Source organism: Pezoporus occidentalis, unplaced genomic scaffold, assembly GCF_034315485.1.
Source record: "Pezoporus occidentalis ecotype Australia unplaced genomic scaffold, CSIRO_AGI_Poc_V1 ctg153, whole genome shotgun sequence".
Taxonomy (NCBI): Eukaryota; Metazoa; Chordata; class Aves; order Psittaciformes; family Psittacidae; genus Pezoporus; species Pezoporus occidentalis.
Window position 1 is genome coordinate 40,799 of NW_026913350.1, and position 14,381 is coordinate 55,179.

A 14,381-nucleotide genomic window follows, 5' to 3' on the forward strand; every position below is an offset into this window, starting at 1 on the left:
GAGGGGGTGTGTGTGTGTGTTTTGTTGTTTGATTTCTTTTCTTCTTTGCAGCTTTTTCCCCTTAGGGGTAAACCTGCCCCAGCGCAGGGCTCTGGAGCGGGGGAACAGTGCGAGGCGCTGCTCTAGATGGGGGAGCTGGAGCCTGGAGCACAGGGAAGTGCTTGTGGGAAGCCCTTTGGTCACTGCAGAAGGAAGCGTGCGTGTGCTGCGCGTGTGGGCACCCCTCCCACCCCCCAGGGCCCAGCTTCACCCTGGCTGGGCCATGGGTGCTCCGATGCCCCTCTGCAGGCGCAGGGACACGCGTGGGGCAGCGCCACTGCTCAAGTGCCATGGGAATAAATAACACGGGGCTGGCAGGAGCAACCTGCAAAGCCCTCGCGGGAAGAGCAGCGCAAGGACAGGGCGCCCCGGGGGGCCTCTGACCTGCCAGGGCCAACAGCCTCTTGCATTGCGCTGAGCTGGGACGGAGCTGACAGCATCGGAGCGGGAGAGCCCCTGGGAAGACGAACGTGGAAAAACCACCAGGAGCTGCGAGTTCAGCTCCGGGTACAAAAATCACCTCAGCGCTGGGAACAGAGAGCTCCTGACTTGAACACAAGAGGAAAGGAGGAGGCGAGTGCCGCAGCATCGCACCGGCTGCCCCAGCCCCGTCCCTGCCGCGGGGCACCAGGCCCAGCCTTGCTCCTCAGCTCACCCGGTGCCCCCAGTGCTGCTGCGTGGCCGCCCCAGTCACAAATAAATACGAAGGTCTCGACCCTTGCCCGGTGCTCCCGGTGGGAGGAAGGATGGAGCCGAGGGACGCGAGAGGCTCCTGGATGTAGAAGACGGGGCTGGAGGTGGTCGCTGCTCTGAGCTTGCCGTGGTGCCACAGGGCCAAGGTTGGGTGGCACAAGGAGTCCAGTGCCCCAGCGCTGCTGCGAGGGGTGGGAGCCAACAGCCCTGTTCCCATGGGCTCTGCCCAGCGCCGCGGCTCCATCCCAGGGAAGCAGGACTGGACCCTCCTCTTCCAAAACGGGATGCCCATGCCTCGAGTCCGGTGCGAAGCCCTGGGGCCAGCTGTGCTCCAGCCTCCTCCCGCTGGCACAGGGCGGGCTGGAGCCTGCGGCGGGGCCGGGCTGTCAGCGAGGTGTCCGTCGGCGCTGATGGGTGTGAGTGCATGCGGTACCTGTGGGCAGGCGAGCGCGGGTGCGGGTGGCCAGGAGCGGAGCTTCCAGGGTCCGTCCTGCCAAGCGTCCTCTCAGAACTTGCCTTGCTTTAGCTTGTCGATGTGGTAAGTGAGCTTCAGGGCTGGGCCCAGCTTCAGCCCCATGTACTTCATCATCATGTCACTCCGCAGCAAGAGCAGGGCTTTCCCGTCGATCTCCTGCAAGGAAGGGAAACAACAGCACTTGTGATAACCCTCTAAGCACCAGCCCTGCCCAGGCTGGGGTTATCACAGTTATCACAGTATGCTGGAGATTGGAAGGGACCTCAAAAGATCATCTAGTCCAATCCCCCTGCCAGAGCAGGAACACCTAGATAACGTTACACAGGAATGTGTCCAGGCGGGCTTTGAATGTCTCCAGGGAAGGAGACTCCACAACCTCCCTGGGCAGCCTGTTCCAGTGTTCCGTCACCCTCACTGAGAAGAAGTTCCTTCTCAAGTTTAAGTGGAACCTCTTGTGTTCCAGTTTGTACCCATTACCCCTTGTCCTATCATTGTTTGCCACTGAGTAGAGCCTGGCTCCATCCTCGTGACACTCCCCCTTTATATATTTATAGACACTTATAAGGTCACCCCTCAGTCTCCTCTTCTCTAAACTATAAAGACCCAGCTCCCTCAGTCTTTCCTCATAAGGGAGATGCTCCACTCCCTTAATCATCTTGGTTCTATGGTTCTATTCATCATCTGGTCCGAAGGTGTGAGGAGGCTTCACCTCCCAGTCCTGCTGCAGTGCCCAGGCTGAGCAGCATCGTCCCTCAAGCAGAGGGGACGGGGCTGGAAAACAGACACTGCAGGGAATGGAGATGAACGGGGCCCAACGCTCCGCAGTGCTCCCAGGTCTCCTGCCTGATGCCCTGGGATGTTCCCTGGGATGCTCTGTTCCCTGGATGGTGGATTCCTGACTAAACTGGGGATGGGGATGGGGCAGCTGGGTTGTGCGGTAGCTGGAGCCAGAAGTTAAGAGCCCTGCAACCTCCTTTGAGGTCACTGAAAGCCTCCCTTGAACAGGAGCAGCAGAACTGGGGCTGGTTTGGGCCTGGGTTAGGAGGAATTGGGATGCAGAGGTGCCAAAATGCAGCTGGAACTGTACAGACTCCACATCTGCAGCTGTTTTATGCACCAGAGCCTTGGGAGGCTCCTGTTCTAGGGAACAGGGGAGCTCAGCAGCAGCGCACTCAATGAATCCCCCTCGGAACGTGTTTCTTGCCAGGAGAAATTTGCCATGAGGTGAACGTGAAGACTCCAGGATGAACAGGGACTGTGTTGGCAGCACTGGGGCTCCGACCCAGCCAAGAGCCGAGCCCTCCATGCGCACCCTGGAGCTTCAGCTGGGCTGAGATGTGCTCCCCTTGGCAGCTGCTGGGTAAGAGGATCCGGCCCCTGATCCGGAGCAGGACTTGGGAGGATGCTTTCCTTGGCACTCGCTCCAGTACAGAGCGCTGCCATTCCTCTGGCTCCTGGATCACCCTTCCATGATGATCCACCCCATCCTGTATGTAACACACATGTGCACACACACACACACACGGATGCACTCACATGTTTCCGGAAGAGATCCGCGTGGGGTCCCAGCTGCGGATCCGCCTCCCGGATGAACTGCATCACCTCCTCCACCGTCCAGGACGAGGGATCGCGGCCGCCGGGCCGGGACACGTCCCTGCCTCCCAGGTACCTCTCTGAGCCTGGCAAGGGGGGAGACAGCGGCGTCACCCAGGGGTCCTGCAGCACCGCTCCGGCCGTGCCTCACCCCCCAGCTGCCGCTCGGGCTCCTCTCCCAAAGCCACGGCAGAGACAGCACCCAGAGGCTCCTGGGTGCAGCTCTAGCACTGAGCCTTGTTCTCCTTCCTTAGGCCTTACTTTTGGACCAGTCTTTTACCCTGAGCCCCCTTCCCTGCTCTAAACCCCAGGTTCCCTTTGCCTCCCTTCTGCTGGGTTTGCTTCTGCCATTCCCACTGCTCCTTCCCAGCTGCTGATGGTTCCCGCTGCCCCACGGAACGATCCTCCATTCCCACATCTCCCCCCGAGGGCCACTTCTCCCCGTGCTCCCCTGCTCCAAACACCTCCTCCAAGCAAACCTAACACGGCAAAGCTGGTTCATGTTCTCATGCCTGCGTTGGCTGATGGACTGAGCCCACATGGCGAGTTCTGTTGTCTCAAAGCTAACACAAGTCCTGCTCCCTGCAAGCACGGCTGGGGGGGCAGCTGAGGGATGGAGGCAGCAGCACCCTGAGCTTTTTAGAGGCTTTTACTGATGCTGTGCACAGAAACAGCAACTTCTTTCACCACCACCTGCCCCTGTCCACGGTGCACAGCTCTCCTGCCCCATCCCCTCTGCACAAACAAGCACCATGCATCCGCCGCAGCTCCAGCCTCACCCGGCCGCTCTCCCTGCCCGTTCCCAATCCGTCCTCCTTGACTCAGCCACCAATTCACCGCTTTCCCCCTGCCTGCCAGTCCAGCTCCTGCCTGCGCCTTCCACTGACCTCCACGTCCACCTCGCACCACGCAGGACCCTGCCAGCATCGCCACCCGCCCGCCTGCCTGTGTCTAGAGCCCCTGCCAACCCTCTCGGACTACCTGTGTCAGTGCCGAGGTCTCTGGTACTCGCTGGAGTTAGAAAGGTGTAACTGGAGTTAGAAAAGCCCTTTCCTGCCCAAGTTACAAGCGCAGGGCTGGCTTCTTAACTCTCTTACCCCCAGAGCTAAGCCTACGCAAGGCAGAGGAGCTGCCCTGGCTGAGGCTAGAGGGTTGGTGCAGGTGCCTGTATCCTGGCAGGCGATAGTCTCTGGAGCTCCTGCTGTGGCTGGATGCATTGACAGAGTTCAAGGCAGAGTCCATGGGGTCCAGGCGAGGCTCCAAGGGCCCTGGGAGCCCATCTCCCAGGACAAAGGTTTCACCTGGAACGCACCAAGCTGCAGTCAGTGCACCCGCTCGCCGCGCACCACGCTACCGCTCGCACGGCACCGGCTGCTGCTGGCGTCCTCGGAAGCACAGGCACTGAACCAGGCTCTGCCCACGGGCTGCAGCCCAGCGCTTGCCTGGCGAGTGCCAGGCCAACCCGTTGGCAGTGGGGGTGGTTGGTACCCAGACCACAGCACCGGCTCTGCTGGCATCGCTCTGGTAATGGGGGCATCGCTCTGGTAATGCTCCCAGCTCTGGGTTGCAGTCCTGGGTCCTTACTGCTGCCAGTACTGGGTCCTGCCTCCTGCAGGGCACTGCAGGGGAGGGCTGCGTGTTCTGGATGCCAATGGCACAGGGCTCACACAACAGCCCTGAGCAGGGGAGGATGCTCCCCCAGGGGTCAAGCAATGCACGTCACCGGTGTTAGCGTGCAGGCCGTTGGGACTCTCTTTAGTGGGTCTCATGCAGAGCAGGAGGCTCCTCCGAGCAGCTCAGTCACGGCCAGGCAATGCTCTCACGCCATGCTAAGCCTCCGGCCCCAAAAGCAAGGTGCTGGTGACCACAGCTCACTGGTCCCTGACCTCCTGCTGGGCTCGTGCTCATTCCCTAAGTCACTGACAGCTCCCTTTGCTGGGACACACAGAGGAGGGACAGGGCAGGGGGCAGAGGGCTCTCCCTGGCTGGGGGTCCCAGTGCAGGCCTGGCTTCCTCACCACCCCATGCAGAAACACATCTCATTTTCATCTGTCGGTGGCAGCATTAGGATGGAGCTGTCTGGGTGACGCATCAGCTGAGCCAGCAAAGATCTCCCTTTGCTGTTACCCTGCGCTGGCTCCATCCTAGGACCATGCGGGTGTAGATTTAACTATGGCACAACCAAGCCTCGGTCCAGGTGGACCTGATGCCTCATGAGACACCCTCAGACACCTGCGTGCTTCACTATGAGCAATGAAATACCTGGCATATTCACGGCTCCTGCAGCAAGGCTGGGCCAGCGCACCCGGCTGGGAGCTGGAGCTCCTCTCCCAGTATCCACAGAGACCCAGATGCAGCTCACGGCCCTGAGCTGCTGCCACGCAGACCCCATGGTAGGGGACGAGGAAGAAGAAACCTGAGCAACCCCAGCCAGGCCCTGAGCTTCTTCCCTGGGGCTTCCCAGACCACAGGAGCAGCAAGCGAGAGCAAGCACAGTGCAGCTGTGCTGCCCTGGGATGGTGATGAAGGTGTGGAGGTGATGCTGCAGCCCAGGAGGCCTGAAGCTGCTGAGATCATAGAACCAGTGCAAAATCATTGAAGGGGTTGTGCTGGAAGGGACCTTAAAGCTCCTCCAGCTCCAACCCCTGCCACAGGCAGGGACCCCTTCCACTGGAGCAGCTTGCTCCAAGCCCCTGTGTCCAACCTGGCCTTGAACACTGCCAGGGATGGGGCAGCCACAGCTTCTCTGGGCACCCTGTGCCAGCGCCTCAGCACCCTCACAGGGAAGAGCTTCTGCCTAAGAGCTCAGCTCAGTCTCCCCTCTGGCAGGTTCAAGCCATTCCCCTTGGCCTGTCCCTACAGGCCCTTGTCCAAAGCCCCTCTCCAGGTTTCTTGCAGGTCCCCTTTAGGTATTGGAAGTTTTCCAACCTAAGATCTTCCCCAGCTTCCCCACTAAGCTGCTGCTGCCCTGCTGAGTGCTGCAGCCACTGGGCCCCACACTGGGGCAGCCTCTCTCAGAGGTGTTATTTTCTCTGCCTTCTACGAGCTACAGGACTGGGATCCTCTGGTTTCAGCTCCCGCTGCCTGTGCTTGAGCGGAGATCCCAGGGGTGAGTTTGGCTGGAGCCAGCCAGCCCCTGCGTCCCCCGGCTTCCCCTCCTGGGGCTACAAAATGGGAGAGATCCCTCTTGTCCAGTGCACTGGGAATTCAGGGAAGCAGATGTGAGGTTCTCACCCACGTAACTGCAGCCCTCCCTCTCCTGGGCTCTGCTGCTCTGCACTCGACGCATTTCTGCCTTTCTTTGCTTCCAGGTCTCTGGGATGCTCTCAGAGCAGCACATCCTTAACACCTCACACACAACCAGCACTGGTGTGAGATTGTTATTCCCAGTGGCCTGTGCTGTGTGCTGGCCTGCACGGCACCAGCTTCCCACCAGGACAGATGTTTTCATCTGCTCTCTGTGCATGGAAGGAGGATTCCTGGCTTATGGCTATTCCTGAATAACTCTGAACCCTTCCTTCACTCCTGCACCCCTTCCCCACCATCCCATTTCAGCACAAGGCTGGATGTAAAGCCAGCCCTGAGCTGGCTGCTCTGGCTCAGGGGAGGATGGAGATCCCCTGGCCCATGTGCACACTGTGGATGTGACTTCCACCCATGCTTCTCCATGGGAGCCTCTTCATGTCAGGTACGTTTGGTCTCCTCTCCAACAGGGCAGTTTTGCTTAAAACCCAAAACCAGGTCCATGAAATACCTGTGCAAAAGGAGCAGGTCTGGCTCACAGCAGAGTGCAGAGACATGAGAGGGGCTGGTGGGGGCCCTCTGCATTGGTGGGGATGCTCAATCACAGCACGGTGCTGCGGGCATGCGACCAGGTCTGTGCTGCCCACCTCCATCCTCAAGGAAACAGCACCCAATGAGGGGTGACAACAGCTACAGCCTCCAGGGAGCTCCATGACACTCACCCAGATGTGGTCAGGCAAATGTGTGCCTGAAACTGCTCATGAGAACCCCAAAGCTCACTGGGCACTTGCAGCCCAGAGCCCCCCCCCGTGTGCTGGGTGCACCCCCAGAGCGTGAGCAGCAGCTCAGGGAGGGGATCCTACCCCTCTGCTGTGCTCTGGGGAGACCCCCCCTGCAGCCCTGATCCAGCTCTGGGGCAGCACAAGAGGGACGTGGAGCTGTTGGATGGGGATGCTGCGAGGGCTGGAGCAGCTCTGCTCTGGAACCAGGCTGAGGGAACTGGGCTGGGTCAGCCTGGAGAAGAGAAGGCTCCTGAAGGGGAGACCTGAGAGCAGCTCCAGTGCCTGAAGGGGCTGCAGGAAACCTGGAATTCTTCCCTGTGAGGGTGCTGAGGCGCTGGCACAGGGTGCCCAGAGAAGCTGTGGCTGCCCCATCCCTGGCAGTGTTCAAGGCCAGGTTGGACACAGGGGCTTGGAGCAAGCTGCTGCAGTGGAAGGGGTCCCTGCCTGTGGCAGGGGTTGGAGCTGGAGGAGCTTCAAGGTCCCTTCCAACCCAAACCAGGCTGGGATCTATGACCTGTGCAAGCAGAAGGAATTTCTGGGCTCAACCATTCAAGACTGCAGCTTGGGCTGCTGGGACACCACGTGCACGGGTTCCTGTCATTGCAATGCTAAGGATCCAAAATCCACCCTTAGGAAATATTTAACTTAGCAATTAACACACTGTTGCCATCCTGCTGTGAATGCCCCTGTGATGCATTCATCAAGTATGTGATCGTGTTCTCACAAGTGGCTGTGATCCTATGTCTGAAGAAGAGGAGGAGCCCATCCCACTGGGGAGCACTGCTTTGAGGGGGAGAAGGGAAGCTGCACATTCATGCCCAGGTCACCTATTGCTGGCCTTGTGTTTGGCTGGGCTGCAAGTACTGCAGCAGAACTGGAGGCTTCTTGGTAGGATCAACAAGAGAGACTTTGGATCGTCTTAAAACCACAGACACCCAGAGAACAGCTCAGAACCAACACCTCCAGAAAGGGGAGAGGGAAAGAAGGCGAGAGGGGAATGATTCTTTGCCCTGTGACCCATCTGTAGCAGAAGACAACGTGCAGGGTACAGGATGCACTCAGGCACAGACCCCTGTGCAGAACCCTCCTCCCTCCATGCCCAGCTTCGGAGCAATGAGGACCTGGGTTATCCTGAGGCAGATTTGCTTACACAAACTGCTAGTTTTAAGTAACAGCTTGCATTTAGAGCACTGGAGGAGACGCCACCAGGAGTGGGGAGAGGCAGCTCATTAAAGTGCAATTAAACAGTGCTAGAGATTCAAGAGCGTGGTTTTGCTGTGAAAGCATGGAGCGTGGCCACAAGCACCAATCTGATCTGCACAGCTCCTAAACTCCCACTGCTCCCAAGGAATGGCAGCCTTTGGAAAACACATCCCCACTGTGCTGGAACTGCAGCTTTCCAGCAAAAAGCTCCACGAATGCCCCCGGATGGGAGAGGAAGAACAATGTAAGGAGGAAAATCCCTCCTCAGCCTCCTGACTGCTTGCCAAAGGCGTGCTGAATGCAGCTTCCTACTGCTGCTCACTGCCTTCAGCTTGGCAGACTGGAAGCTGTTCAGGTCCTGTCACGCTGCTGAAGGCAGAATGAGCTGTGCTGGGGAGTTCTCACTGTGAGAAGAGGAACCTCCTTGCCCAAGAACTACTCAGTAGCAGAGTATTTCAGGCTCGTATTCTTACAATGCATCCTCTGAAATGCAGATGTTCCTGCTTGTACTTCAACATCCACCCAACAGGATCACCACCCTCACGTGAAGGCACGCTTTCTACCCACTGGTCTCTACTGTTACAGAAGATACTTCCAGTATCTGAAGGGGGCCTATAGGATGCTGGGGAGGGACTCTTCATTAGGGACTGTAGTGACAGGACAAGGGGTAACGGGTTAAAACTGAAACAGGGGAAGTTTAGATTGGACATAAAGAAGAAATTGTTTCCTGTGAGGGTGGTGAGGCACTGGAATGGGTTGCCCAGGGAGGTTGTGAATGCTCCATCCCTGGCAGTGTTCATGACCAGGCTGGACAAGGCCTTGGGTGACCTGGTTTAGTGTGAGGTGTCCCTGCCCATGGCAGGGGGGTTGGACCTGGATGATGTTAAGGTCCTTTCCAACCCTAACAATTCTATGATACTAGGATGCAGTACTCTGGGCACCCTGATGACACGACCCATTCAAAGGCCAAGAGAGAATCAAATAGACTTTGAAGTAGTCTAAGAATCCACCTTGCAGACAACCTAACATTAAGTTCCTTCTTGGAATTACTCATTACAGAAGCCTTCCCTCTTCACTGACAACAGAACGTACAATACTCGCCACCTAACCAAGGCACCTTAAATCTTCAGAGCACATCACTGTGCTTCAAGAGCAGGCTGAGCACTGCAAGTCCCACCTTCTGGTAGAGGAGTGAAAAGGCTTTACTAACAGTTAACCTAAGTGCAGTGGTTGATGCACTGGAAGAGAATGTCAAGAGGACCACTAAGGGCATGTATCTAGTGGTGAGAAACAGACTGAGCCTCAGGGAACAGTTTCTGACTGTGCTGGAATAGATGAGCTGGTCCCACACGTCACCTTGTTCTTCACTCCACCTACATAACCATTTTATTCCATGTAAATACTAATGCCACTAGAAACTGTCCAAGGGGGCAAGTCCAGATCAGCTGCACTGAGGGAAGGGGTCAGTAATGCTGCAGAGCAGAGGGCACAGTGATGGATGGAGACTAAAAAGGCCATGCACGTGCAAATGTGGGTTCAGCACCCGAGCCCAGCAAGAACCAGGGACATGGTGATCTGAAGGCACAGCAACAGAGCACAAAGCCAGTGACCCGTGAGCCCAGCCAAGAGTCTCCAGCAGGTCTTAAGGGGCGCATTACAAAGGATTGAGAGTAAAACCTTGGCAGATTGCACCATCAATCTATTAAAAGGCTTCAGTAAGGTTAAATCTCCATAACAATGTCTGCCCTTTAAACCAAAAGGGAAGGTGGCAGCTATTGAAGACTCCTGCTCAGGCTCAGGTCCTCCAGCTACCTGAACCCCCTGGATCTCCCACCTCCACATGCAAGGGACACCTATGGAGCAAACACCGCAGGGGACATCTCTGCAACTGCTTCTGCAGCACATCTACACCAGCATTCCCTGATGGACATGGCAGGAAGCAGCAGCACTGTGGGATGTGATGTGGGATGTGGTTCAACTGGTGGGGAACATGCTCGTGAGACCCTCCCTGCTGCTTAGGAAGGACTGTGAGGAGCAAGATGGGATCCTGGGAAAGGGCAGCAGGTTCCTGGCCCTGCAGCTGCCTATCAGCATCTGTACAATACACTGCAGTAAACCAGCGTGGAAAAACTGGGGGGAAGATTGACTGAAGCAACTGGGCAGGTTTATGGCTGTTAATACCCAGCAATGGAAGCTAAAATAAGGGTAAATTAAATCCCAGATTATGTGGTATTAGGTGATGACGATGAGGGTTAGAAGGAATCCTCCCTGCATTCCACATGCCTCACACAACTGCCTGGGCAACCTGCCTTGAGCGAGCATGGCTTCATTCCTACCTGAAACACCAAGCACTGACCCACGCCAGCGACCAAGCAAAGCAGACCTAAACCCACGGCTCGCTTTGCACAGCAGCTCTCGTCCTGCTGCACCCATGACAAGCCACTGCAAACAGCCAGCTTTGGGAAGAGATGCTGTGCTCACCTTCCAAAGGGTGACGGTCATTCTTTGGTAACTTGGGGGAGAGAGGAGCACTGTATGGAGGGGGGTCTTGGGAATAGCGCTTTGTACCCCGGCCTGGTCCCTGCAGAGTGCCGTCTAAGGAACTGCTTCTGTCTAGGAAAAGAGAACAAGCCCTATTTAGGAGTGGAGACTCGCTGGGAAACCCAGTCCTGCCAGAGCCACTCAGGATCACCAGCGTGGCCGCAGCCTGTTCCAGCTGCGATCCAGCACATCTGTCAGTGCTTAACACTTTATACTTTGCTTTAAGTCTGATCAAAGGGTGGTGAGAAACCTAGCGAAGAATCTTAGCCACATCCTGCCATATTTCACCCCAAATAACACCTCTGATCGACTCCGTTTCTCCTCATCCTACCCCTCGGCTCGTCCGGCGCAATTCCTGCTCCTCCCCACTCTTCCCCTCTCAGCTGTTTGTGAACACTTCAGTGCTTGATTAAACTGGACTCCAAGTTTCCATCCTTCCCCAAAGGGACCCCTTGAGAGCTGCCACTGCTGCTCCTCTCCAAGTGCTTCCCAACGCTGGGGCTCTCTGCATGCAGCACGGCACAGGACCCTCGGCTGGGCTGTGAGATGCCTCTCTGTAGAGAGCTGAAGGCTGCACAAAGTGTCAATGGGTGGATGAACACAGAGAATGGGAGCACCAACACGATGGGAACGGCAGCAAGGGAAGGGGTACAGGGGGTGGCAGTCCATGACCTGCCTGCACGAGGCATGGTCAGCTGGGAAGCAATGAAAAGAGGTTACCTCCAGCCACTGCCTGCCCGCATGGGCCCCCAGTGCTGCTGGCTCTCCCCTTCCAGCTGCCCTAAGCATGGGCCACATGTGGGAGCCTGCAGTGTTCCAGGTGGATGAATACCAGGAGCCTGGAGCAGCCCCAGCTGGTGGGGCAGGGCAGGAACAGTGCTGAAGGGGTGATAGAAACACGGTGGGGAGCGACTGGGTCTGACACCAACGGGATGCATCACGCCAACACAGAACGAAGGTACAGGGGGTGGGAAGCAGCACGGTCACAATTCAGTTGGCTAAAGACAAGTACAGAGGTAGGGAAAAATACCTGAATCCTTTGGGGAAATGAAAGATTAAGCTGCTTATAGTGAGGCATTAGGACTCCAATATCATCAATATCATCAGTATCATCAATAAATCACCGCACTATTATACCTAAACTGTACTGTGTAACAGTACCTAAAGGGGCTAACAAGAAATCTGGAGAGGGGCTTTGGACAAGGGCCTGTAGGGACAGGCCAAGGGGAATGGCTTTAACCTGCCAGAGGGGAGACTGAGATGAGCTCTTAGGCAGAAGCTCTTCCCTGTGAGGGTGCTGAGGCGCTGGCACAGGGTGCCCAGAGAAGCTGTGGCTGCCCCATCCCTGGCAGTGTTCAAGGCCAGGTTGGACACAGGGGCTTGGAGCAAGCTGCTCTAGTGGAAGGGGTCCCTGCCCGTGGCAGGGGTTGGTGCTGGAGGAGCTTTAAGGTCCTTTCGACCCAAACCAGTCTGGGAAATTATCAGAAAGACAAATACTGTCCTCAGGACCAGTCCTTGTAGAAACATTTGGTGCTCAGGCTGAGATGAGAAACAAATGCTCTCTGGATACCTCTAACTAAAACTGCACAACCTCCTTCACCAGGCAGTCACTGAACCACAGCAGAAGAGGATGCCTTCTACAGGCTTGATCAGGTTTTGGTTTGGGTTCTTTTTAGAAGTCATGTAAAGACACAAGGCTGCAGCTCAGTGTAAATTAATGGCAGGGTAACCCAAAGCAGGTCTGTAGCTGGGGCCTCTGATTTTAAAGGACAAGAAAATAAAGAAATGGAGACACACACAGAGCTGCCTCAGCAGTGCTGATGGGAAAAAATGCAACTACCTTCAGTTCAAAAGATGCCATAAACACCATGCATGTGTAATCATCAGTGAGGAAATAACCTGGGAGAAAAGGACCCCAAATCTGACTAGATAAATGTTCACTTTGGGAAGGATGCTGAGACCAAGCAGATCATTTCCTGGAGATGAAAAGGAGCTGCTCAGAGGAGCTGCACACCCCACAGCATGGCGAGCACAGGGACAAAGGGAACATTTTAACTCATCCTTTCTTTTGACCCAGGGCAGAGGAAGAGGCAGGCCTACGTTTTCAGCTACAGAAGTAATAAGTGTGTGGGAATGAGTGAGAGGAAACTGCAGAAAGGTAAAGACTGAGAAATAAGGGTCCTTGCTTGGAAAAGATGAAGCAGCTTTGAGGTTTCGTTTCACCTCACCTGCCTTGGGAGGCGCTGCCCATGCCTGGGTTTGTGCTGCTGGCCATCGCCAGGCATCAGGATGGACACCTTCACAGACAGTGAGCGTCTGCTCACCTCATCGCATCAAGGCAAAGTCCAGGCTCCTTTAGGATGCTGTGACTTGCCCTGGCTGCTCTGGTACCTGCTCCCTGAGTGACGAGCGTGTCTACACAACCAGCTCAAGTGTCAGTGCCTGGTGACACCCACCAGTAAAGCAAACCAGTAAAGCAAATCCCCCCCTTCACTTCCAGTCACAGCCATGCTTAACACAGGGGCAGTGATACAAGAAACAGGACAGGAACAAAAATACACACCCTTGCCTAAGACGTGGAAGTCACATAACTGAATGCTTTCAAAGTGGGGACGTGAGGGTGCAGCCGAAGCCAAAATGTAACCTAAGAAAGAAGATGCGCATGAAATCCCAAGTCTGCTGCAGCAGACTGTAACAGAACTCGGGGTGCTGCTGCTGGAGTGATGGGAACCACGGCGTGAGCACTTGAAACAGAAGGTGAAGAAATGATTTTGGTGACAAACTGTTCCCATCTGACCTCAGCAGTGCTGCAGCCAGGCTTGTGAGAGGTGCTGAATGATAGGGTAAGGAAAATACTGCAATTACATGTGGCGCACACATCAGAGGAGCCTGACCCAACAGCTTCCTTATCAAGGGAACACAAGGGATCTATCACACAAAGGAAGAATGATCAATCTCATTCACCTGGAACTCACCAAAGCATCTGATATGGAGATCCACCAGCTGAGACCGAGAGCATGAACACTACCAGAAGCCTTGTTCATGCACCAACACTTGATGTGAGGGGAGGAGCAGGCAGTAGAGCACTGAGTGAGAACACGAGGCTGCAGAGCACTTGGCAATGAATCTTCCTGATGATCATTCTGGAGCTCAGTGTCTTTTAACATTTTCATCAATCACTTTGGCACAAATCTTAGGGATTCACTGATGGAAGCTGCTGATGCCTCCCCACACCAGGCCAGATGAAACAGCATTTGAAATGATGCAGAAAAAAGCTATATTGTCTGGAGCTGCAGACAGGAGGTAAATCCAGAGCAAAAAACAGATGTGCACCTGAAGCACTGTCCCATGAGCTGGGAACCTGCAGTTGGCAATAAGGGATGGTATGGACCAGGAGGGCTTGATCATCACCTGCTACAAGGACACACCAATGAAAAGGGGCTTCCAGGGACATTTCTTGTGAACATGGAGGTGCCAGGGCTGTGGCACCAGGTCCACAGCAGCTCCTCCCCAGCGTGCTGAGTGCCACTCTGGGCACTGCACTGAACTCAAACCAACACCAGATGAAGAGAGCAGAGCCCTTCTTCCCAGGGCAGCCAAAAGGTGAGCTCCTTGGAAGGATACAACTGCTCCCTAACTGCTACAACAAGAAGAAGAACCAAGTCAAGCTAAAGACAAGGAGACACAGATACCACATTGCCCAGAGTAAACCTGGGCTGGAAACTACAACATAGCTCCTAAAAATTCAGCAAAATTTTCCACCCCACTGGAAAAGCAAAATCCCCCACTCCAGAGCTCATTAAAGCAACACT

General features: G+C 55.7%; 1 protein-coding gene across 7 annotated transcripts in view; it reads right to left on the reverse strand.

Annotated features, from left to right (window-relative positions):
• Positions 1 to 106: 106 nt before the first annotated feature.
• The window catches only part of SCMH1 (Scm polycomb group protein homolog 1), a 60,226-nt gene continuing 45,951 nt past the window's right edge, over positions 107 to 14,381 (reverse strand). For 4 of the 7 annotated variants that reach the window (XM_062611383.1, XM_062611384.1, XM_062611378.1 and 1 more), the window contains 4 exons: positions 10,510 to 10,641; positions 3,898 to 4,101; positions 2,744 to 2,886; positions 107 to 1,363 (listed from right to left, as the gene is read on the reverse strand). In XM_062611383.1, the coding sequence (XP_062467367.1) occupies positions 1,238 to 1,363; positions 2,744 to 2,886; positions 3,898 to 4,101; positions 10,510 to 10,641 (605 nt within the window). In that variant the 3' untranslated portion in view covers positions 107 to 1,237. The remainder of the gene's footprint in view (positions 1,364 to 2,743; positions 2,887 to 3,897; positions 4,102 to 10,509; positions 10,642 to 14,381) is intronic. The other 3 variants (XM_062611379.1, XM_062611381.1, XM_062611382.1) reach the window with 3 other exon arrangements.